Source organism: Daucus carota, chromosome 3 (genome assembly GCF_001625215.2).
Source record: "Daucus carota subsp. sativus chromosome 3, DH1 v3.0, whole genome shotgun sequence".
NCBI classification, from domain to species: Eukaryota; Viridiplantae; Streptophyta; class Magnoliopsida; order Apiales; family Apiaceae; genus Daucus; species Daucus carota.
Genome location: NC_030383.2, coordinates 53,309,478 through 53,332,393, shown reverse-complemented (window position 1 = coordinate 53,332,393; position 22,916 = coordinate 53,309,478). Strand labels below are relative to the sequence as shown.

At 35.8% G+C, this 22,916-nt stretch overlaps 3 protein-coding genes across 3 annotated transcripts; 2 read left to right on the top strand and 1 right to left on the bottom strand.

Annotated features, from left to right (window-relative positions):
* The first annotated feature begins 4,815 nt into the window (after nucleotides 1-4,815).
* LOC108212688 (linamarin synthase 2) lies at nucleotides 4,816-7,295 on the top strand. The gene is made up of 2 exons (XM_017384410.2): nucleotides 4,816-5,405; nucleotides 6,254-7,295. The coding sequence occupies exons 1-2, from the start codon at nucleotides 4,910-4,912 to the stop codon at nucleotides 7,204-7,206; spliced, it is 1,449 nt and encodes a 482-aa protein (XP_017239899.1). The 5' UTR covers nucleotides 4,816-4,909; the 3' UTR covers nucleotides 7,207-7,295.
* A 580-nt stretch (nucleotides 7,296-7,875) lies between these two features.
* Nucleotides 7,876-10,163, top strand: LOC108211683 (uncharacterized). The gene is made up of 4 exons (XM_017383346.2): nucleotides 7,876-8,629; nucleotides 9,359-9,451; nucleotides 9,547-9,614; nucleotides 9,842-10,163. The coding sequence occupies exons 1-4, from the start codon at nucleotides 8,006-8,008 to the stop codon at nucleotides 9,990-9,992; spliced, it is 936 nt and encodes a 311-aa protein (XP_017238835.1). The 5' UTR covers nucleotides 7,876-8,005; the 3' UTR covers nucleotides 9,993-10,163.
* A 1,411-nt stretch (nucleotides 10,164-11,574) lies between these two features.
* Nucleotides 11,575-13,934, bottom strand: LOC108210718 (small ribosomal subunit protein eS6). The gene is made up of 6 exons (XM_017382108.2): nucleotides 13,791-13,934; nucleotides 13,626-13,690; nucleotides 12,829-12,886; nucleotides 12,635-12,743; nucleotides 12,280-12,552; nucleotides 11,575-11,975 (listed from the first exon to the last, which is right to left on the bottom strand). Exons 1-6 carry the CDS (start codon nucleotides 13,794-13,796, stop codon nucleotides 11,737-11,739), a joined length of 750 nt encoding a protein of 249 aa, XP_017237597.1. The 5' UTR covers nucleotides 13,797-13,934; the 3' UTR covers nucleotides 11,575-11,736.
* Between the last annotated feature and the right edge of the window lie 8,982 nt (nucleotides 13,935-22,916).

The following is a 22,916-nucleotide window of genomic DNA, read 5'->3' as shown; positions in this document are numbered from 1 at the left end:
AATATTTTGTTATGAAAAGTTTTTCTTCATCATTAAAGGACAATATAAAAGAGAGAGAAAGAGAGTGTATGTGTAATATTTTATTATATAATCTAGTATAGGGCAAACGAAGATGTGCCGTAAAAATAAAATTTGAAGAGATTATCCTAATGATGACATCATTGGATCAAGTTTTTCACCAAATTTCTTAAATTATAACTTAGGGCATTAAATAAAACACATTTTGGATTTGCTCTTTGATACCATGATATTCTACATATTCTCTGTCCCGTTCATTTCTATTACTGTGTCTTTTGTGAATGTTTCAATCAATTACTATACATTCTCAAAATAGTAAAGTATTAAAATATACAATTTATTCTTTTACTATATTAAATAATATTAGTTGGTCTCATCATTAAATTTTATTTTTCTTAATTTCCGTATTCAACCATTTATGTATACTACTCTATGGAACAGAGGGAATAGTGTTTTATTATTATATCAATAATTCTTTTTAATTCATATTTCATATATCTATTCTATATGTTATGTTATCATGTATTCTCTAAAATAAAGACGCGATCAAGTTGGTAAAGACCGGATTAAGTTGGCGTACATCTTATCCTCTCGGTATCTTATCGCATAACTTTTATATTTGGTTTAGTTAGTGAATTTGTTTTCTTTTATATTCCTTCAAGAAGGAAAAGGCAGGGAGTATACAATTACAAGTGCTTTAGAATGAGGAGGCATATACAGTACAATTTGTATAATTATTAGACTCCTCCAGTCGGACTTCTCAATGAGAAGAAAAGAAAGATGGAAATGTCAAACACCTTTAAACAATTAGCAAAGTCATAAACTATACCATCTTTTATACCATTTCTCAATTTTTTCGTGTTGTCATCTGGTATAAGTTCAAACAACGTCGTAGACTTTACTCCTAATTATTCGGCTCCAAGTAATATTTGAAGAGGGTGCATATGATCCCAGGAGAGAAATTGGAACTTTAGTAAATTTAAACGAGGAGGCTAAACTCCATTTGCAGAGCATTGTAGATTTGTACTTCATCCTATCCTAAAATCAAATTGAATCGTGTAACAAAACTCGAAGCATGATATATTGACTTGTGAATTTAGCTGGACAAGTATTTCACCCCTCTAAAGTGTACAACTATTATTGCTGTGCGTAAGTAAGATTCTTTCAGGGGTCACTTGTAATCTATATCCGGAGGCAATATACATTTTGCTTTATTTTATGATTAGCTCTTCTTCGAATTCTTGGCAGCATTTGACTATACCTGCATGATTTTATACTGAGGAATTTCAGCTTTACTTGGGGAAGCAGGGGTAGATTAAAGAAGAGGCGTTGGGGGACAGTACTCCCTAAATTTATTTATTTTTTATATTTTTTCATCATTCTAAATTTCGTAAAATTATAGATTTGTCCCCGCACTATTTAAAAATATATAGATGTTTTTTGAAAATTTGTTTGGTATCCCCAAAATGTTAAATCCTATATCCGCCCTGTAGGTAAATTTGGTTAAGAAGATCGGCTGATAAGGTATCTCCAAAGACATCCCCGAATTTTTTTACCATAAAAATATAATGAAATAATATTTAGTTATAGTAAAATTCTAGGCATTTCAAAAAGTGTTTTTAAAACTTTTTTTCACCTCTTCAATATTTATATTCAAAAAATTTATACAAAAATACATTTTTTTTTAAAAATAAGGACTTATTCTCGTGATGCTAGCTTTTATTTCAGGACTTCTACTTCTCTCTCAAACAGTTTAATCACTTATAAGTCTTAGGGGCCGTTTGGATTAGCTTAAAAGGAGTGACTTCTTGCTTAAATTAAGAAAGTGGGTTAGAAATGAGAAGTAAATAAGTTAATAAAGTGTTTGGAAAAGAAGTAGAAGCTTTAAGAGAAAAATTAGCATTTTCAACTCCTTAAAAGTGTTTCTGCTTATTTACACACACGGATCAAGAAAAGCGGAAGGCAGAAATAACAACCACTTCTCTCAACCAAACAGCCGTTTAATTTATTTCTCACCTATAATCCACTTTTTTACTTTAAGCAACAAACACTATAAAGATTACTTATATAGGCTTATATTTCCCGAAATGCAACTCTGAAGCAGAAGTACATGTTACATGTATGAGCCATTTTGTTTGGTAAAGCCTCTCTATAATTCTGATCAGAGCATTGACGCTACTACTGCATTCACCCTGATATTATACGCCACCCATATACCAGTGTCACCCATATGTCAAACTCCATGTTATGATCATAACCAGCCCCTTTGTCTTATCTTCATTCCTCACCGCTTAATTTTGAACGTGCACATTCCCTGCCTGATCAGACGGGCTCACAGATGGACTGGGTTGGGCCAAAGCCCATGTAGGATTTCTGAAACAAACTTTTTTTTATCATTAATAATATTTTGTGTGATAATGGCAAAGCCTTATATCGTTTGGACTTTTTAGTTTTTATAGTTTGGGTCGTATAAGTAATATATTAGTAACTTTTTTGTTACTTGTATTTATGTATATCACTTCACAATCTGACATTGTTTATGAAGTTTATATTTGATTATATAAATATTTATATAAAAATATTTATAAACTTGAAATTTTAATAGCATAGGATGCTATAAAATGAAGCAAACTTAAAAAATAAAGGACTTCTTAAGGTCCAATGTAGGTTGCTTTACAAACTCTAAAGAATAAGAAAGGAAGGATGGTTAAATTAAAAAAATATTTATAGATACCGAAATTCTTAAAATGCATTTCATAACTTGATTTTATATAGGACGTTGTATAGGTGTATCAGATTAATAAATGAATATCAAAAAATAAAAATCTGGGGTGATTTATATTTTTTTAAAAATCTTTTAGAAAGTATAACGTAAATAGACTGACCTGGTTTGTTTACATTTAAAAAAAATATGATGTATTGAATTTTATTTGAAATGCAAAATTGAATATCTAATTCTAAGTAGGTTTATATTTGATAATATACAACTATATATGAATATTGATGAATTTGAAATTTTAATAGCATAGGATGCTATAAAATGAAGCAAACTTAAAAAATAAGGATTTTTTAAGATTCAATATAGGACGCTTTACAAACTCTAAAGATTAATAAAAGAAGGATGATAAAATTAAAGCAAGATTTATAGATACCGAAATTCTTACAATGCATTTCATAACTTGATTTTATATAAGACGTTATACAATCGTATAAGATTAATAAATGAAGGTCAAAAAATAAAAATCAGACTAGGGTGATTTATATTTGTTTAAATCTTTTGAAATTATAACGTAAATAAAGTGACTTGGTTTGGTTGTATTAAAAAAAACACGATGTATTGGATTTACTTGAAATGCAACATTGAATCAGTGATTCTAAATAGGTTTATATTTGATTATATAAAACTTTATATAGAAATATTTACAAACATGAAATTTTAATGGCATAGAATGCTATAAAATTAAGTAAACTTAAAAAATAAATGACTTCTTAAGATTGAATATAAGACGCTTTACAAACTCTAAAGATAAATAAAAGACGACTAGTAAAATTAACGCAAGATTGTAAATACTGAAATTCTTACAATACAATTCATAACTTAATATTATATACGACGTTGTATGGTTGTATAAAATTAATAAATGAAGGTCGAAAGAATAAAAATCAGACTGAGGTGATTTACATTTTCTTAAAAAAACGATCGAAGAAAACCCATTGATGATATATGTATTCTGAGTTCGATTATCCAATAGATTACTGATAATTTATTATTAAAAAAAAGGATGTTGATCCTCATTATTACTATATCCATCATTAATGACCTAAATATTGAGATCCGGAAAAATGATCAGAAATATCATTTATTAACACTACATCGTGTAGCGTTTTAGATATTAATAAAAAATGTTACATGATATAGCGTTAACGCTACATCGTGTAGTGTTTTAGATATTAATAAAAAAAAGGTACATGGTGTAGCTTTCTGTTGATGCTACATCGTGTAGCATTTTGCTGTGGTTAAAATAACAAAACGTTACACGATATATCGTTTTCTTTTCGAATTGAAAATGCTAGGTTATCATGTATTAATAACTAATATTTGAGACATTTTTTCCAACTCTGTTATTCTGGACATTACTTTCGGATTTTGTGAGATTTGAGACCATCTCTCACCAGAAAAACACCCAAATAATTAGAGCTGTAATGGGTCGTTTGGTTAAAGAGGGGATATGGGGTTGGAATGAGGAATCGGGTTAAGCTGGTATGGGTTTAAGATATCATATCTAATATCAGGTGTTTGGTTGAGTGGTGGAATGAATATGGTTGAATTATAATATTTATGAGTTATTAATTGTAATTAATTTAAAATATTATTAAATTAATATTTATATATATTTTTGAGTCATTAATTTCATTTTATATTAATAATCTACATGAAATGATAAAAATAGTAATGAAAATAAAAGGAAGAGAGTTTGATTCCTGAAACCCATGTTTCATACCCACCTCCTCCCTTGGGTATGAAAATCTCATACCTTTATGGGTTTGAGGAATGGGTTTGGGGGAAGAAAATTTTCAGCCAACCAGGTATGGATTTGGAATGAACAACTGATACCACAAAAGCGCGATCCAAACGACCCCTAAATAATTCTTTCGAGGTTCCAAGGCCTTCTTCTGAGATTGACTAAACTCTGTAGCACAATAATTTATACTGAATATTCCGAATTTATAACATTTTGGCAATCATCGTATTGTCATGTATGCGACTTTCACAAAGCAGGGCATATTGCATAATTTGTACTATAAAAAACCACAGAGACCTGAAACTATCTTGCACCAACCTTCAGAAACAAAGCAAAGAGCACAAAACACAAAAAGCTCTGATTCGAAAATGACTCAAAAACCTCATGCAGTACTCGTTCCATATCCTTCACAAGGCCATGTAACTCCAATGATGAGGCTTGCCAAGCTCCTTCACTCCAGAGGCTTCCACATCACCTTTGTCAACACCGAGTTCAACCACAAGCGTCTCATCCGATCCAAAGGCCCCGAATCTGTCAAAGGATTTTCGGATTTTCAGTTCGAGACCATACCAGACGGATTGCCACCATCCGACCAAAATGCTACCCAAGATATACCTATGTTATGTGACTCGACGAGAAAAACATGTTTGAAACCTTTTAAGGAGTTGCTTGGCAAGTTGAACTCGTCGCCTGAGCTGCCTCGAGTGAGTTGTGTGGTTTCTGACGGTGTTATGTCATTTGGGATCAAAGCAGCGGAGGAAATGGGCATTCCGGCTGCTCAATTTTGGACCGCTTCGGCTTGTGCTATGATCGGGTATTTGCATTATCGTGAGTTCATTAGCAGAGGCATATGTCCATTCAAAGGTGTGTACTTTTTACACATTTCAATTTATCAAGTTTTCGTCTTCAAGAAGGTTCAGATTTTACAGTTCTTTATTTTCACTCGTTCCCCGCAGAACTGAATCCTGCTCTGTATAATATATGATGATACATTTTAAGCATATATGAATGGTATTCAGTTACGTATATAGTGCCTGTTGGGAAAGCATCAGAAGTGCTTCTTTTCCAAAGAAGTTAGCTTCTGTTTTTCTTACCCGTTTGTGTAAAAAAGTAGAAGCACATTTTAGAAGTTACAAATGCTAGCTTTTATCTGAGAGTTTCTACTTTTTTCCCAAACACTTTAATCACTTATAAGTCTTAACTTGCTTCTTACTTCTACTTCACTTTTTTTACTTTAATTAAGAAGCACTTATTTTAAGATCATGGTGACAACTGATCTTGTCGGTTGTCACCATGATAGTTACCTGAATTTTTTTCCACAGTTTGCGGTCTCGTTCTGCAATTTGTTGAATGATTCTCAATCTGGTGTGATCAAACATCAGACATACTGTCTTTATCTAGCAACCACTTACAAACAATTATAGAAACTGCAATTTTATTAGTATTGTTTTTTTATGCGAGTGGTTGCCTGTTGGGGAAGCTGAATAGCTGATGCGATCTATATTACAATAATACGCTTAAACTAATTGCAACATATTCCTCCTTAAGATGCCATTATCAAAGTCAATACTAACAGATTAAGCAAGATTCCCATGGGTATATAATGTTAAATTGAAATTTAATTATATAGTTTAGTAACTTTAGGCCTCTTGTTTATTTAGTTTGATCTTACAACACATATACTAATACATCTAAATATTGATGGCGCGCAGATGACAAGTATCTCACGGATGGCACACTGGACAAAGATGTCAACTGGATAACGGGACTAAAAGATGTGCGATACAGAGACGTTCCAAGTTTCATTAGAACCAGTGATCCGGATGATATAATGTTTGATTTCATGGGTGAAGAAGCTCAAAATAACTTGAAAGCCCCTGCCATAATTTTCAACACTTTCGAATCATTTGAAACTGAAGCACTGCAAGCACTGATCTCCAAGTTCAATTATACCAACATCTACCCAATCGGGCCTCTTCCACTGCTAGGCCGTCATGTACCCGAGAAAAGTCAGGTCAATTCACTCAATTCGAGTTTATGGAAGCCAGACTCCAAGTGTCTCGAATGGCTAGACGAGAAGGAAGACGACTCTGTTGTGTACATAAATTACGGAAGTGTGACAACAATGACAAAAGAACATTTTGTGGAATTTGCATGGGGACTTGCCAATAGTAAGCGTTCATTTTTATGGATCATTCGAGAAGATATTGTGATGGGAGATTTGGATTCAGCTGGCTTGCCCGCGGAGTTCTTAGAGGAGACTAAAGACAGGGGAATGTTAGCAACATGGTGCGCACAAGATCAAGTCCTGGCACATCCTGCTGTGGGTGCATTTCTAACACATTGTGGTTGGAATTCGATGATGGAGACGATCTGTGGTGGTGTGCCAGTTATTTGCTGGCCATTCTTTGCGGATCAGCAAACAAATTGTCGATATTCATGCAAGGAGTGGGGAATTGGGATGGATATCAATGACGATGTGAAGCGGGAAGAGGTGGAGGTGGTCGTGAAGGAAATGATGGGCGAGAAAGGGAAGGGACTGAGGAAGAAGGCTAAAGAGTGGAAAAGAATAGCAGAAGAAGCTACTGATGTCGGGGGATCATCTTATGTCAACTTTGATAAGGTTATAAGGGAGGCTTTGCATTTTGAAGGTTCTGGTATATGAGAGAGTTTTAAGTTTATAATGTGAGTGTTGTGTGTTGCTCTTTCGTTTTTGTTTGCAGAAATTTTACTACTTTGTTGTCTCATGTCTCACCCTCTTGTATGTGCCTTTTGATTTTCCGAAATTTCCTGTAAATTCTTGATTTGAATTATATTGTTTCCTGCGATACAAATCTGTCGGTTGATTATGATAGCATAGGAAGATACTAAAAGACATCAGTTTTTCTACTGAAGACCCGCAACAAATATTGAAGTATTTCAAAGAAATGTAATTTAAACTACTGAATCAACCATTGAGTAACCGCAGTAGTGCCCTTGACCATTTTCACCTAATAATCTAGGCGTGAAAATGTCACACACGATCCCGACTCAATCCGCAACCTGATTTAGTGAGACAAACCTCGAAAGTGACCCGAAAATTATCTGATTGACCTGAAATTATTTCTAAAAACTTCATTTTCCAGTTTTATTCAATTTTAAATTATTTTAGCTTAACTCAAAATCGACTCGATTGCTGACACGAACACGACCTGTTACAAAGAATCCGACCGTTCCTATCCGGGGTTTTTCAGCCCATCCGAAGAAAAATACTCCTAGAAGTATCCAGGTTTTAGGAGTACAGGCGTGTCAGCAAACTACTGAACCGGCTGGGTCCATTTCACTTTAGTTAAAAACAAAAGAAAAACATGATGAAATTAGGTAAACTTGATGACGGCTGATGTTCGTGCACTGACAGTGATGTGATACTCTGCTCCCAACATCAAACACCTCCCCATCAATTTTCACAACAAGATCCCATAACCATGTCCAAGTGTTTCAGCTTCACGTCATCCCGGGACTGGTGTTACAGACACAACTTCACCTACGCAGGCCTCAAATCATCCACCACTGACCTCAAAGACGGCACCATCATCCACTGCTGGATCCCCAAGAAACACAAACCCAATAAGCCCACTTTAGTTTTGATCCATGGCATTGGTGCCAATGCTATGTGGCAATGGAACACTTTCATACCCTCCTTGGTTTCCAAGTTTAATGTCTATGTCCCTGATTTGCTGTTTTTCGGGGACTCGTATACTTCCAGGCCTGAGAGGACAGAAGGGTTCCAGGCTCAGTGTGTGATGAGGGCTTTGGAGGGTCATGGGGTTAAGAGAATGAGTGTTGTGGGGCTTAGTTATGGGGGATTTGTGGGGTATAGTTTGGCGGCTCAGTTTCCGGATGTAGTGGAGAGGCTGGTGGTTGGCTGTGCTGGGGTTTGTTTGGAGGATGAAGATATGGAACAAGGGATGTTTAGAGTTAAGAGCGTGGAGGAGGCGGTGGATATTTTGTTGGCTCAGACACCGGAGAAGTTGAGGGAGCTCGTGAAGCTTTCGTTTTATAAGCCCTTGCAGCCTTTGCCTTCCTGCTTTTTGTCTGATTTTATTGATGTATGTGTTTGTTATTCTTCGTTTTCTTGACTATTTGGTGTTCAATTTGGTATTGCTTTATCATATCAAATGGATGCTTGGATTTGTAGAATAAACCATACTTAGCGTAGAGCAGGGTGAGGTTTGGGGGAGAGGTAGAATTTAATCAGAACTTAGTACCTCGCCTCATCTCTACTGTTAGGAGAGGTTGTTCTCATGGAGACAATAACTTTGTCGGTGAAAAAGAAATGAAAAATGGGGGCATCACTACTGCTCTGAGTAAAAGACCACAAATTTAAATCTCAACTACTTGCATTGGTATGATTTAGCTGGCCTCTACACATCACCTTGCCATTCCTGTACAATGTATTATTCTTAGTGCTCCGCTTCAGTTCCTTAAGAAATTTTGAAGCTGCACTATAGTTATTCTCCATGTTCATCAATTTTTTTATGTCTTGCAAGTTTCTTTGGTTATATACATCAAGAATTTTGAAATAGTTTTAAGTAGATTGTATGATCTTAGATTTAAGTTCAGTCACCCTATTGTATTGATCACAAGCTCAGGGAGGAAAGTATTGACATACAATTTCAGATATATACTACACTCACCGAACTCAATCACAAATTGAGGTCTATGTTTACTGAAAGATAGCAAGACACTGTAAATGTCCCTTGTCCTACTTGAGGAAGTTAATAAGCACCAACAAGGTTTCAAAGGGAGATAATAATCAGATGCTTTCTATTTTCCAGGTGATGTGTACTGAAAACTTACAAGAGAGAAGAGAGCTTATTGAAGCACTACACAAGAATAGGAAATTATCTGATCTTCCGAGGATTACTCAGGTTGCTATGATTTTCTTGTTACTAATATGTTTTCGGCACTGTTCCCAGGCTGCCTTTAACATTGGTTGACTGATTTGATATGTGCCTTGATGCAGCCAACCCTGATTATCTGGGGAGAAGAAGATCAAATATTTCCAGTGGAATTAGCACACAGATTAAAAAGGTGAAGATGATATCTTGATTTTATCATATTTCTAAAAATTCGCATCTGCTTTAGATGCCTGCATGCTCTATTGTCATTTGTCACACTGGCTCAGTATAAAAACAATAGATCTTACTGATGTTTGAAGTAGAGACAGGTCTATGTACATTTTACATATATTAGAACTGTAAAGCATGTCATCGCGTGTTACACATTTCTATCATTTGACAGATACGCACATTTCACAGGCATTTAGGTGCAAATGCAAAACTAGTACTCCTAAAGAAAACAGGGCATGCAATCAACATGGAGAAACCGAAAGAATTGTACAAGCACCTCAAATCATTTCTTATTGAACCTCTCCCAGGCGAGCAGGGCAGCAGTCACAAGGTAGACTAATCGATTGTGTTCAGGGTTCAGGAAAATCATACATTTGGATGTTTTTGCTCAGTAAATCATGCACTTGTATTTCATATATTTCAAATGTCTGCGAAGAGGCTGTTGCAGCAGTAGCACAAATACAATCAATCATTAATACTGAAAGACCGAGAAATGAAGGTGATTTGATTACACAGTCTTATATTTGTTCTCAGTGGCGGAGGGACATGGGGGCCTCTGGGTGCCCATGCCCCCATAGGTTTCAGAAAAATGTATATGTTTTTATATGAGATTCATATATTTGACAATATTAATCTACAAAATATTATTCCTCGTGTTCCTGGAATGTTAAAAATTGCTCCTAGAATATTAAAAATTAAAAAGTGCCCCCTTGTCTGTCAAAAAAAAAAGAGTGCCCCCTTGAGCATTGTGTTCTGCCTCCGCCACTGTTTGTTCTGCTTATAACTTCAGTGCAGTAGTTGTTTATTGTTTTATGCAACACACTTAGCCAAAGAGATAATAATAACACATACTCAGAAAATAATCAAAGCAACTTTAAATAACAGAAGCTTGTGTATATTTATTAACAAGTAAACTTACCAATATAAGTGTACTTAACTTTATGTATTTAATTTTACTTGCATATGGAGTGAGCTGAGTATATTGGCCAAAATACATACACAGTGAAACTGACTTGTGGTTTACTGAGGGGGAAAAGTTTCACACTTGACCCTAAATCTCTAGTACTCCTTCCGTCCTTCTCATTTCTTTACAGTTTTTTCACACTGCTCGACACGCATTTTAAGGCGCATATAAAACATAGTTCTGTAACTTATTTTTGAAATTTTCTTTTTTGTATAAAAATTCAAACATCAAATTTTTATTCAAAAGAAAAAAAAGTTCAAAATAATTTATCGAACTACGTTTTACGAGAGCATTAGAATGTGTGCCGAGCCTCCGTCCCCCAATGTAAACAAATGAGGGGGACTGAGGGTAATTACCTATGGTTTAATCAGGAAACTAGGGTCATATAAGAGATTATAAGAAAAGGAATATGCGACTGCCCCTCCCCTCACATGAGGTAAGCACTAAGGCACATCGCAAACCATTGCCTCCCGCATCAGCTAGTTTACCAATCAGCACATAGCCGGTTCACCAATAAACAGGGCCTCTACTCTCTAGCACTAGCAACTGTCAACTTCAAGTGACACAACCAGAACAGTGCTTTTAAGAAATTCCAGTTCTCTAAAATGTCATTCATTGAAATTGAACCTTTTAAACTATATTTCAGAGTTCATACCAGAGCCCAGCACTACCCAAAACCAGAAGCCAGGTAAGTACAGTTAATATGAATTTCTTTATGGGTCCAGATTCACATACATATACACTGATGAAACATTGCTTCATGCTGAGATTTTTTACATCAAAAATTGCCACATCTACTACATATCAAAAGAAGAGACTGCAAATAGTGTTTTTGGCAAAAATTTACATTAATAAAATTTACTCAAGAGGAAATTTTGGTAAAATCTTATTCTACTATGTTTTGTGAAGTCCAGTAAACCAAAGTAACTAGATAACTGGAACATAACCAAAATAAAAGTATAACAAAATCGTAATGATCTCTCAAATTAAATAAATAAGTACCATAAAACAAGTCTAATAAGATTCAATAGAACAGTATATGTTATCACAAAATCACCTTAACCAAACTAGTATTTTAAACTAACAAAGAACATCATCAAAACTCAAGGTAATGTTCAGTTTATGCAGCAATAGAGGGCTTGGAGGCTGCAGATAGCCTGGACCTTTTCTTTGCCAAGCTCTCACTGCGCTTTTCACGCTGTTCCTTCAACCTACTAGCAAGTAGCTTTTGGTAGTCAGCTGCCTCTGACTTGGCCTTAGCAATCCTTTGCTTCTTCTTCGCAATTCTAGCACGCTTCCTTTGCAGAGTCAATGGAGTCACCAGCCTCTGAATTTTTGGAGCTTTACTGATTTTCTTTCCTGTAAAGATAGTTTTTCAGAAATAAGTATATGTATTACAACATATATTAGTTGGAGCATCATTTCTTTTAATTTTCTTTGTTTGTAAATTAAAAAAATGTATACACGCACACACCCAAGTCTCTACCAAGACCTGAACCCTATGCACCCCTTTTACTAAGAGATGATTGTTATCCCCTAGACTATACTGTTAGGATTATATTTGTAACCTTTACATATCGGTCAATACTCATCTGATTTTATCTATGACTCAGTTCATAAGGTGCACAGATATATCTCATAAGAACAAGAACAAAAAACTCACCAGCTTTGGTTGTGAATGTCCGACGATAGGTGTTGACATACTTCCTGACATCATCATCCTTTGTAAGGTTAAAGAGTTTCCTGATCTTGGAAGCCCTCTTTGGACCTCTCATCCTTGGCTTCTCAACATCAGTCAGACCAGGGAGATCATTCTCACCCTTCTTCACAATAACCAAGTTAAGAACAGAGAGGTCAGGGCTCACAATGCATCCTCTAACAGACTTCCTACGACGCTCACCATTACGTCTACCATATCCCCTGAAGCAAGGAGTTCCTGAACATAAGACACAAGTAAATCAAATGGACATTCTAGTACTTCTACTAGTTAGCATCATATCCATAACAGACCAACCAACCTCTAACAAGCAAGAGGCGAACACGGCCAGGAGTCAACACTCCCTGCTTCATTGGAAAACCTTGCTTGTCGCAGCCTCCCATGATCTTGAAAACATAGCCCTTGAACTCCTGCAACAATTTAACATGAGGAACATTACCACGGTTGCCAAAAGGAGATTTAAAAAGTGAACTGCATAATAGATAGCATACATACCTCACCCAGAGCATCTCCGTTCACCTCCTGAGAAATCCTCTTGTCATAGAAAGCACGGCTGCGTAATGAAGTTAAGCATTTAGTAATATATTATGCCATTGGAATTTACAAAGTACAACCTTGTGCAGGAGCTCAAGAACCACACATTTTTGACAAGTTAAAAATGAAAGATCTACTAAATATTACTATTCTGGGTGATATATAATGTAAAAAATAAAACATGTACTAACAACCGTTTTAAATGACTTTAACATGACGATGGCAAAACACCAAACCCTAAATAACAGCTTATCGCCGTTTGACCTATTCTAGACTATCGATTTCTACTTTAAGAGAATAACATTGGGCTATATATAATAGCATTGGAGGATATTCAACTTAATAATCTGTCGGAAATATCATACCATGTTATAAAACAAAACATTTAACGATACAAGGTGTATGGTATAGAAACTGGCTAACACCAACAAAATCTAAAATTATTAAGTCCCAAAATTAACTATGTAACAACTAATGCCAACGTCGAAGCATTAATATAAAAAAATTTAAGATAAAACAATAAATGTTAGAAACAAATTTAGAAATGCACCGTGACAATAAATAAATGGAATGTAAATACTAATATCACTTGTAAAATTCGACATAAACACGATGATTACATTTACAAAGACAAGAGAAGCAGAAAGCTATAATAATCAATCGAAAAATGAGCTACATTATCTAGCGTTTAAGATTTCTTCTATTTGCACCGAATTCATAAACACACATATATATATATATTGACAAGAAAAACATACAGTTTGAGATCGTCATCGATTTCAAGCTTCTTCTGACATCCAGTTGTGGGATTAGCGATGTTGAACTGTAACAATTAAAACAAAGTAAACAGTAAATCAAATAACAGCATTTATATACAGATATTTGTATATATAGGGAGGGAGAGAGATAAAGAGAATACGAACCTTCATTTTTCTTCTTCAAGGTGAATATTTGTTGCTGCCCGCTCTCTCGCTCTCCCTCTCTCTCTCCCCCCCCTTCTCTCTCTGTGGCTGCTGCGTCTGGTGTCTGCGTTATTAGGGTTTTGGGAGTTCGGTATATAATTCATTAACCTCGTTATTGGGCTTTTCGTCCAGTTTTTATTTGGGCTTATGGCCCTTTATTTCCGGTTTTGTTTGATAATTTTATATTATTGCAATGTACAATCTACATTTATAATTTTATTATTTATATTTTAAATTTAATTAAAATACAAGCCACATAGGGCTGGCATAAGTCATAAATTAGCCATAGAGATGGCAACAGGTGAGATTTCGGATATCTAAAAAATCTCAATCCAAATTATTTTTATAATCCAAATCAAAATCCAATTGTGTTTTAAATATCAAATCCACGGGTTTCAGATCGAATTCAAATTTATCTGAAACTCAAATTCCAAAAGGTAAGTAGTATTATAGTAATTTTACCTTTGATTTTCTCTCACTTGAATTTCATTTAATTTATATTTAAACTACATTAATAATAAATTATTACACATTAAATAACATTTGGAACTGTATGTAATAATTTCTAAATAAAAATCTCCATTATATGGAGTCTGAAAATTTAAAGTAATTTATTAATTAAATAAAAAAAAGACATAATCATCCACGAATATACACATTCGCACTAGTCTATATACTATAGGCAAAAGTAAATATACCTAAAATTGAAAAAAGTACATTAGTATATTATATATTTATATAAATATATGTTGGATTTTTTTCGGGTTCGAATCAGGTTTGGATTGGATATTGGATTTCGGGTCGATTTCAGTGCGAAATACATAATATCCAAATCCAAACTCTTTCTGGTTTAAAAAATGGATCCAAATCCAAATCCAACAAATATTGGATTCGGTGAAATTCATTCAGGCCGAAATGGATTGGATATCCATCCTATCGGGTTTTTTTTTTGCCATCCCTAATTACCTAAAAATCAAATTTATTTCTATTATTATATCTTTAATAACTCATAAATAATTAATAAGTCAAAATTACACAATTGAACATTTTTACCAAGTCTATGTCCCAGCTGCTTTGATCATCAGACATGAGAGATGAGACTTGAATTCTTTCAAGGCTGCATGTACTGTATGAATATAAGAGTCATGCTCACACGATGACAGGGGGTCATGTTCAACATTGATACTATTATTATTGCCAACACGACGAGTGAGTCCTGATTTCAACAATTTATGCGATGTCACAATGCTTCTCCAAACGTAACTTTGGTTAGCTCCAAGTTTAGCTGATAAGAAACTATCTTTAGGATAGTACTTTGCTTTGAAAATTTTATTCACTAAACTGTTAGGATTAGTGACTAATCTCCAAGCCTGTTTTCCTAAAAGCGCTAGATTAAAATCTGCCATTTTCCTAAAATCCATCCCTCATTCTGATTTTTTTTTTCGCACCCAAACGATCCAATGGATACCTTTTGATTGATTAATTGAGGCCCGTCACCAATATTTGCACATTAAGTTCTCCATTCGATGCATGGTTGCTTAGGTAGAAGGAATATGAATGAGAGGGATGTTAATCTGATTCTCACGATCCTGATCCAGAAACAGGATGATGACTCATAGTTTTGGCGGAAGGACAAGCTAGGGAAATATACGGTTAAGAGTGCATATGCTCTCATTCGGCGTGGCTCGGTTAACTCTAATACGAGTAGCAGCTCGAGGTTTTGGAACAAATTATGGAATTTAAATATTCCATTAAAGGTGAAGCACTTTATATAGCGAGTAGTTTGTAAATGTCTACTCACCAAAGACAGACTCCGTAGTAGACGAGTGGAGGTTGATATCAAATGCTTGGCCTGTAATTTGAGCGGAAAAACGTCACTCCATACAATGGTAACTTGTCCTTTAACTAGTAATGTGACTTTAAAGTTTGTATGACGATCTGCAATATGGTTGCTCACTATTTAGTTCGAGCTCGAACTAAAAAATTTTTAATCGAGCTCGAGCTGAGCTTGGCATCGTTCGACTCAGCTCGGCTCGTTTACACCCCTCATGAAAGAGGGGAAAATTAGTCAAAAAACTTGACATTACCCAAAGTAGAAAAATGCTTATAACCAAAAATCTTAAATTGACTGGGCAAATGAGACTGCATGTGGTGAGTAAAAATAAAAGTTGGGTCTTTAATTATAATGTTGTAAAAATACCGCACACACCATGTTTTGCAATTTCTCAATCTCTTAATAAACACAATCGTTGGTTAATCTTTCTTCGAAAACTAAATTGGCATAACATGACTAATTTTAATGGAAGATTAGTTTGAAACAAACCAAATTATATCTAGTTAAGGTATTTAGATTACACTTCTTCTAAGAGAACTTTAATCTGAAATAGGCTCTAGTTATTTTTTTAAGTTCTAACATCACATATTACTACATAGTACTCCTTAGATTCATGTAACAGCTCTACAAGTATATATCATACTTTTTTCTTATAAGAAAAATCATCAAATTGAGATAAAGGATCATTATGTACTCGTAGATAATTTAATTGAGATAAATTCCAAAATTCTTTTGTTTTAACATATATGTTACAAATTTATCAACTTCTTAAATAAGACTTGTCACACAATAATTATATCACATATCTCGTGTTCAAACCATCAAAAATATTATCAATTTGCATATATAGATTTATGAATCTTCACCTCTTCTCTCGAATAAATGTTTATCTATCGTGTTTTCCTTTGATCTTGTATATAATACGTAAATATTTAGTTTCGATATATATTATAATTAACCCATCAAAATCTTATTATATTGCATTAACTCGAAGATCAAGTAAATAACCTAGTTGCCATGATGAACAAAAAATAATTGACAAGATGATTTTAAGATTTTAATTATAATATAAATGCACATGTTAGTTTTAGTATCTGCAAATATGTCATTGTAATATATTATTAAATATTTATTCAATTTATAATTAATCTATCATCTATAAGAGTTCCATCAGTTTCCTTAATAAAGTGGTTTTCTAATACATGAAATTCTAGTATTTAAGTTGTTGGATGGTGTGTGTGTTGATAAGTGGATTTCATATCCACTTGGAAGCTTTCGTTTTGACTTAAAACGATGAAATGGCCTCAAGCTTTTGGTGTTTTTGATATTTTTTTAGTGTTGTGTTATGTAGGTTTCTTGGAAGGAGGATGAAGAGGAGAATCATAGCTTTCATTGAAAAAAAACGGTGAAGCAATCGGATGCCCGAGGAGAGAGTTATGGGCAAAGAAGCATTCTGCCACTGTGAGGCCCCGGCCTGAGATGTGAGGCCCCGGCCTGAGAATTCTGCCACTGTGAGGCCCCGGCCTGAGATGTGAGGCCCCGGCCTGAGCGCTGAGCGGATTTTTGGCCCGTTTTGACCGTTTTTGATCCGGTTGAAGGCCCGTTCGTTGGGGAAGTACAAGAAAGACTTGGGGGATTAAAAACATAACCTAGAAACATTCCAAGGAGCACGTGACGGCTACGGAGAAGATCGAGATCGAATTTCATAGCTTTTTACTTTTGTAATTCTTCGAAGTAGGCGTAACTTTGGATGCTCGTTTCGGATTTGTTTCTTAACTCTTATTCTCGTACTTTAACTTTGTTTTTCATATTCAGTACCATGTTTACATTCGAACCCATGATGATGAGAAGTTCAATTATGAACTAATCATTATCGTGGGATTCTAGCGGATTTATATATGGATTTCAGTAGTTGATTTGCCTCAATTAATTGTGTGATGAATGATTGATTTCTTCGTATTGGTTGTGCTTATTCTTCTTGGATGCGTAGCTAACATCTAAGTTGTGGGTTAATCTTTATTGAAGCGACAGTGGATATATTGATTTAGAACTTGCCATGCGAACATAGGATTATGTATTCGATATACATGATTAGTGGTGTGATTTTAACCATCTTGCATCGCCCTATGTAATCGTGATAGATAACTTGTTCTTCAACCGTTATGCTTTCAAATTCTATAGACATATAGGGTCTAAGCATAATTGGTGTCTGTTTACCTTCTATCTTAATTGTGGATGTGTAGCAGTATGGTGCACGTATAACGACAGTTAGCGTGTATCAGTTTCGTGTTATCTGATTAGTTATCAACCATCACATATCGATAAGGCATAACTCTGAACGAAGTATATAATGAAGTTAGAATCCCATGTTTTATTCCCATTAGTAATTCGATTTTAATTCTCTTAGTTATAATTCGACTTGATTTAGTTAATTTAGATAAAACCAACCAATTTGTTATTTGTCCGAGCATTGAATAATAGCCATACATTGGTGCATAAGTGCATATTTCTGAATACACCAGTCTCTGTGGGTACGAACTTGAATAATATTCTATATTACTTGTGACCACGTACACTTACCATCAAGAAACTTGTTCGCACAAAATCACGCAAGTGTACGTGGTCACAAGTAATATAGAATATTATTCAAGTTCGTACCCACAGAGACTGGTGTATTCAGAAATATGCACTTATGCACCAATGTATGGCTATTATTCAATGCTCGGACAAATAACAAATTGGTTGGTTTTATCTAAATTAACTAAATCAAGTCGAATTATAACTAAGAGAATTAAAATCGAATTACTAATGGGAATAAAACATGGGATTCTAACTTCATTATATACTTCGTTCAGAGTTATGCCTTATCGATATGTGATGGTTGATAACTAATCAGATAACACGAAACTGATACACGCTAACTGTCGTTATACGTGCACCATACTGCTACACATCCACAATTAAGATAGAAGGTAAACAGACACCAATTATGCTTAGACCCTATATGTCTATAGAATTTGAAAGCATAACGGTTGAAGAACAAGTTATCTATCACGATTACATAGGGCGATGCAAGATGGTTAAAATCACACCACTAATCATGTATATCGAATACATAATCCTATGTTCGCATGGCAAGTTCTAAATCAATATATCCACTGTCGCTTCAATAAAGATTAACCCACAACTTAGATGTTAGCTACGCATCCAAGAAGAATAAGCACAACCAATACGAAGAAATCAATCATTCATCACACAATTAATTGAGGCAAATCAACTACTGAAATCCATATATAAATCCGCTAGAATCCCACGATAATGATTAGTTCATAATTGAACTTCTCATCATCATGGGTTCGAATGTAAACATGGTACTGAATATGAAAAACAAAGTTAAAGTACGAGAATAAGAGTTAAGAAACAAATCCGAAACGAGCATCCAAAGTTACGCCTACTTCGAAGAATTACAAAAGTAAAAAGCTATGAAATTCGATCTCGATCTTCTCCGTAGCCGTCACGTGCTCCTTGGAATGTTTCTAGGTTATGTTTTTAATCCCCCAAGTCTTTCTTGTACTTCCCCAACGAACGGGCCTTCAACCGGATCAAAAACGGTCAAAACGGGCCAAAAATCCGCTCAGCGCTCAGGCCGGGGCCTCACATCTCAGGCCGGGGCCTCACAGTGGCAGAATTCTCAGGCCGGGGCCTCACATCTCAGGCCGGGGCCTCACAGTGGCAGAATGCTTCTTTGCCCATAACTCTCTCCTCGGGCATCCGATTGCTTCACCGTTTTTTTTCAATGAAAGCTATGATTCTCCTCTTCATCCTCCTTCCAAGAAACCTACATAACACAACACTAAAAAAATATCAAAAACACCAAAAGCTTGAGGCCATTTCATCGTTTTAAGTCAAAACGAAAGCTTCCAAGTGGATATGAAATCCACTTATCACACCCCCAAACTTAAACCGATGCTTGTCCTCAAGCATAGACAAACACACAAACACTACTAATGCATGAATGCAACTAAATGCCTACATCTAAATGAATCATGAAGTGTAATCATTGTTAACATATAACCCTCAGAATATGCAACATTCTCGGCATTCATCTCTTTCACATATTAGCCATGTTCTCTTCCACTAACAAGTGTGAAGTGCATCGTGTGTGCTAGCATGCTCTCTAGTGAAACAAAACAAAGACCATCAAACTTCAACAGAGTCCTCACTATGAGCCGTTAATCAGAATCAGGTTTAAACACTTCTTTACTAAAGAGTCAACTACAATTTAGGGTCACTAAAGAATTCCTATGCCTCTCCTATTTTTTCTATTTTTTTTTTCTTTTCTTGCTAAGTCTAAGGTTGGGACGCTTCTCAGTGCAAGTGAGTCACGACCGCCATTCGACTTTGCTTATTCTTTTTTTTTTTAATCAAGTATTTCTCCAGTAATCAAGGGTTGTGAAAAGTCACCAAGAAAATGCTTATTCTAATACATTTGCACTTAATACCAGCACAAGTACATGGATCGTCCCTTTCACATGGCATTGCATTCTACCCATTGATCTCAAAGGAGTACTTGATAAATTTTTTTCTCTTTTTTTTCTGTTTTTTTTAGAAAGGCATATTCATCCCTTAACTCCCCCAAACTTAAGATTTACAAACTCTAAGTTCAAAAAGGGAATAATCCAAACTCTACGCCCGACTCAACGCAAGGACTCAAGAAATAAGTTAGTCTAAGTCTTATCTCTAGAGCATAAGTGTAGTTAAAATTTTCACACAAGCAGTTTTCAAGTAACAAGGCATCACCTGCGATCAAGACTACTAGCCAAGAAATTATGCACATAAACTCATCATAGGACATCAACATGTAAAACAACTTCACGATTCATGCAAATGCAACTATATGAAACTACTAACACATACTAAACACAAGCATATATATAAAAAAAAACTAACTAATATGCAACTATATGCGATAATATGCTACTATATGCAACATGCAATCTATATGAACACACTATATACTAGTCCTTAGATTACCACCCCCAAACTTAAAATCTTCAATGTCCTCATTGAAGGTGATAAAAAGGATCGAATATACCTAGAAGTCGGAAGGATCACCCTCCTCGGGTGGAGGATCAGGTGGTGAATTTACCATGCCAGCTCCAAACACTGGCCAATCAACCTCAACACCAATGGCTCCAAAAGCACTCCCAAGAGCCTGAGTCAAATCATTTGCAAAACGGCGGTGAATGTCATGCATGTCATCTATGCGCCGTGACAGCCTTCTAAACTGCACATCACTTAAGAGATCCGGTGGTAGCTTGAGTTCGAGTATGAGAGCTTCTTCAATAGATGGTTTAAGATGCTCCTGAATATTTTTAAGCTCTGTTACTCCTTGAGACTCGAATGGCATATAAACCTTCCTCTTCCATGGAGATGCATTCAAGAACTGAAGTTTCTCTGCTTCCTCTTCACCCCCGAATTCAGCTTCACCTATTAGAACCCTTTCTAAGATGTCAGTTTTCAGCCTTGGGTCAATTTCTGGATGAGCTGCAGCTTCTATTGGCTCCACCTTAAAGCATTCTTCTTCGTCAGTTGGAAATTTCATTGCGTTGAACACTTTGAAAGTGACACTCTGATCTTGAACTCTCATTGTAAGCTCTCCCTTTTGCACATCGATCAAAGTTTGGCCTGTAGCTAAGAACGGCCTTCCCAAGATAATGGGAATCCTCTCATCCTCCTCAAAGTCTAGAATGACAAAATCAGCAGGGAAGATGAGCTTATCCACCTTCACCAAGACATCTTCCACTATACCTCTCGGGTATGTGATGGACCGATCAGCCAGTTGTAAGTACATGTTTGTAGGTTTCGGCTCCGGCAGACCAAGTTTCTTGAAGACAGACAACGGCATCAGATTGATGCTAGCTCCCAAGTCACACAAGCACTTGTCGAAAGATAACTTGCCAATGGTACACGGGATTGTGAAACTTCCCGGATCTTTCAGCTTCGGAGGCAATTTCTGTTGCAACACAGCACTACACTCCTCGGTCAAAGCCACAGTCTCCAATTCCTCAAGTTTAAGTTTTCGAGATAGAATACCTTTCATGAATTTAGCATAACTCGGCATTTGTTCTAGAGCCTCCGCAAAAGGTATGTTGATTTGTAATTTCTTGAAGACCTCTAGAAATTTGGCGAATTGTTTGTCGAGCTTATGCTTTTGCAGTCTCTTCGGAAAAGGTGGAGGTGGATATACTTGCTTGACCCCAGTATCAGTTTTCGGGCTAGACTTTTCGGCTGAATTCTTGTTTGCTTCTTCGTTGATTTTAGTCTTGTCAGCTTCAACAACAGTTTTTTCACTATCAGACTCAGATGAGAGCACGGGTGTTTCAACCTGTTGATCACTCTCTTCCTTGTTTCGCTCTGTTGCTGATTCTTTATCCTTCGTAACCTTTCCGGACCTCAAGGTGACAGCCTGTACCTGTTCCTTCACTTCCTTCTTGCCCGGATTGGCCTCAGTATCACTAGGAAGAGTTCCTTGTGGTCTATTAATCAACGCATTAGCAATTTGCCCAATCTGATTCTCCAAAGTCTTGATTGACACCGATTGGCTTTTCACCATTAATCTTAATTCTTCCAATTCTGATCTTTCATTGGAAGACTGTCCAGCCACCCCATGATTTTGTTGCTGGAATCCGGGTGGATGGAATTGCTGTCTCGGTGCAAACTGTTGTTGAAAACCAGAAGGGTTAAAAGGTCTAGATCCTTGCTGCTGAAACTGTTGCTGTTGTTGTGGCATGTAATTCTGATTATTGCTCCAGCTGAAATTCGGATGATTCCGATTATTAGGATGATAAGTGGCCGGAGCTGGCTGTTGTGACCTCTGAAAGTTGCTCACAAACTGAGCGGATTCGCTCGATATAGCACACTGATCCGAAGAATGTGCTCCAGCACAGAGCTCGCAGACTGAAGGTGGCTGCTGATTTCCTAGATTTGCCAAAGAATCCACCTTCATAGTAAGAGCTTTAAGCTGAGCAGCTATGGCTGTAGTAGCATCAACATCTAGAATTCCTGCTGCTTTGCCCTGATGAAGACGCTGAGTAGGATTCTGATATTCATTCGCAGCCATCATCTCGATCAACTCATAAGCCTCATCATAGCTCTTAGCCCATAGGGCTCCGCCTGATGCAGCATCGAGCATTGGCCTCGATTGAGGACCCAACCCATTATAAAAGCAATTAATAACCATCCAATCAGGC

Excerpts from the sequence above, each read along its gene's own strand:
- LOC108212688 (XM_017384410.2), top strand. The coding sequence starts at position 4,910 with ATGACTCAAAAACCTCATGCAGTACTCGTTCCATATCCTTCACAAGGC. Across the intron at positions 5,406-6,253 it reads AGGCATATGTCCATTCAAAG|ATGACAAGTATCTCACGGAT; the intron begins GTGTGTACTTTT and ends GATGGCGCGCAG.
- LOC108211683 (XM_017383346.2), top strand. The coding sequence starts at position 8,006 with ATGTCCAAGTGTTTCAGCTTCACGTCATCCCGGGACTGGTGTTACAGA. Across the intron at positions 8,630-9,358 it reads TTTTGTCTGATTTTATTGAT|GTGATGTGTACTGAAAACTT; the intron begins GTATGTGTTTGT and ends TCTATTTTCCAG. Across the intron at positions 9,452-9,546 it reads ATCTTCCGAGGATTACTCAG|CCAACCCTGATTATCTGGGG; the intron begins GTTGCTATGATT and ends GCCTTGATGCAG.
- LOC108210718 (XM_017382108.2), bottom strand. Across the intron at positions 12,553-12,634 it reads TCGCCTCTTGCTTGTTAGAG|GAACTCCTTGCTTCAGGGGA; the intron begins GTTGGTTGGTCT and ends TCTTATGTTCAG. Across the intron at positions 11,976-12,279 it reads GACATTCACAACCAAAGCTG|GAAAGAAAATCAGTAAAGCT; the intron begins GTGAGTTTTTTG and ends CTATCTTTACAG.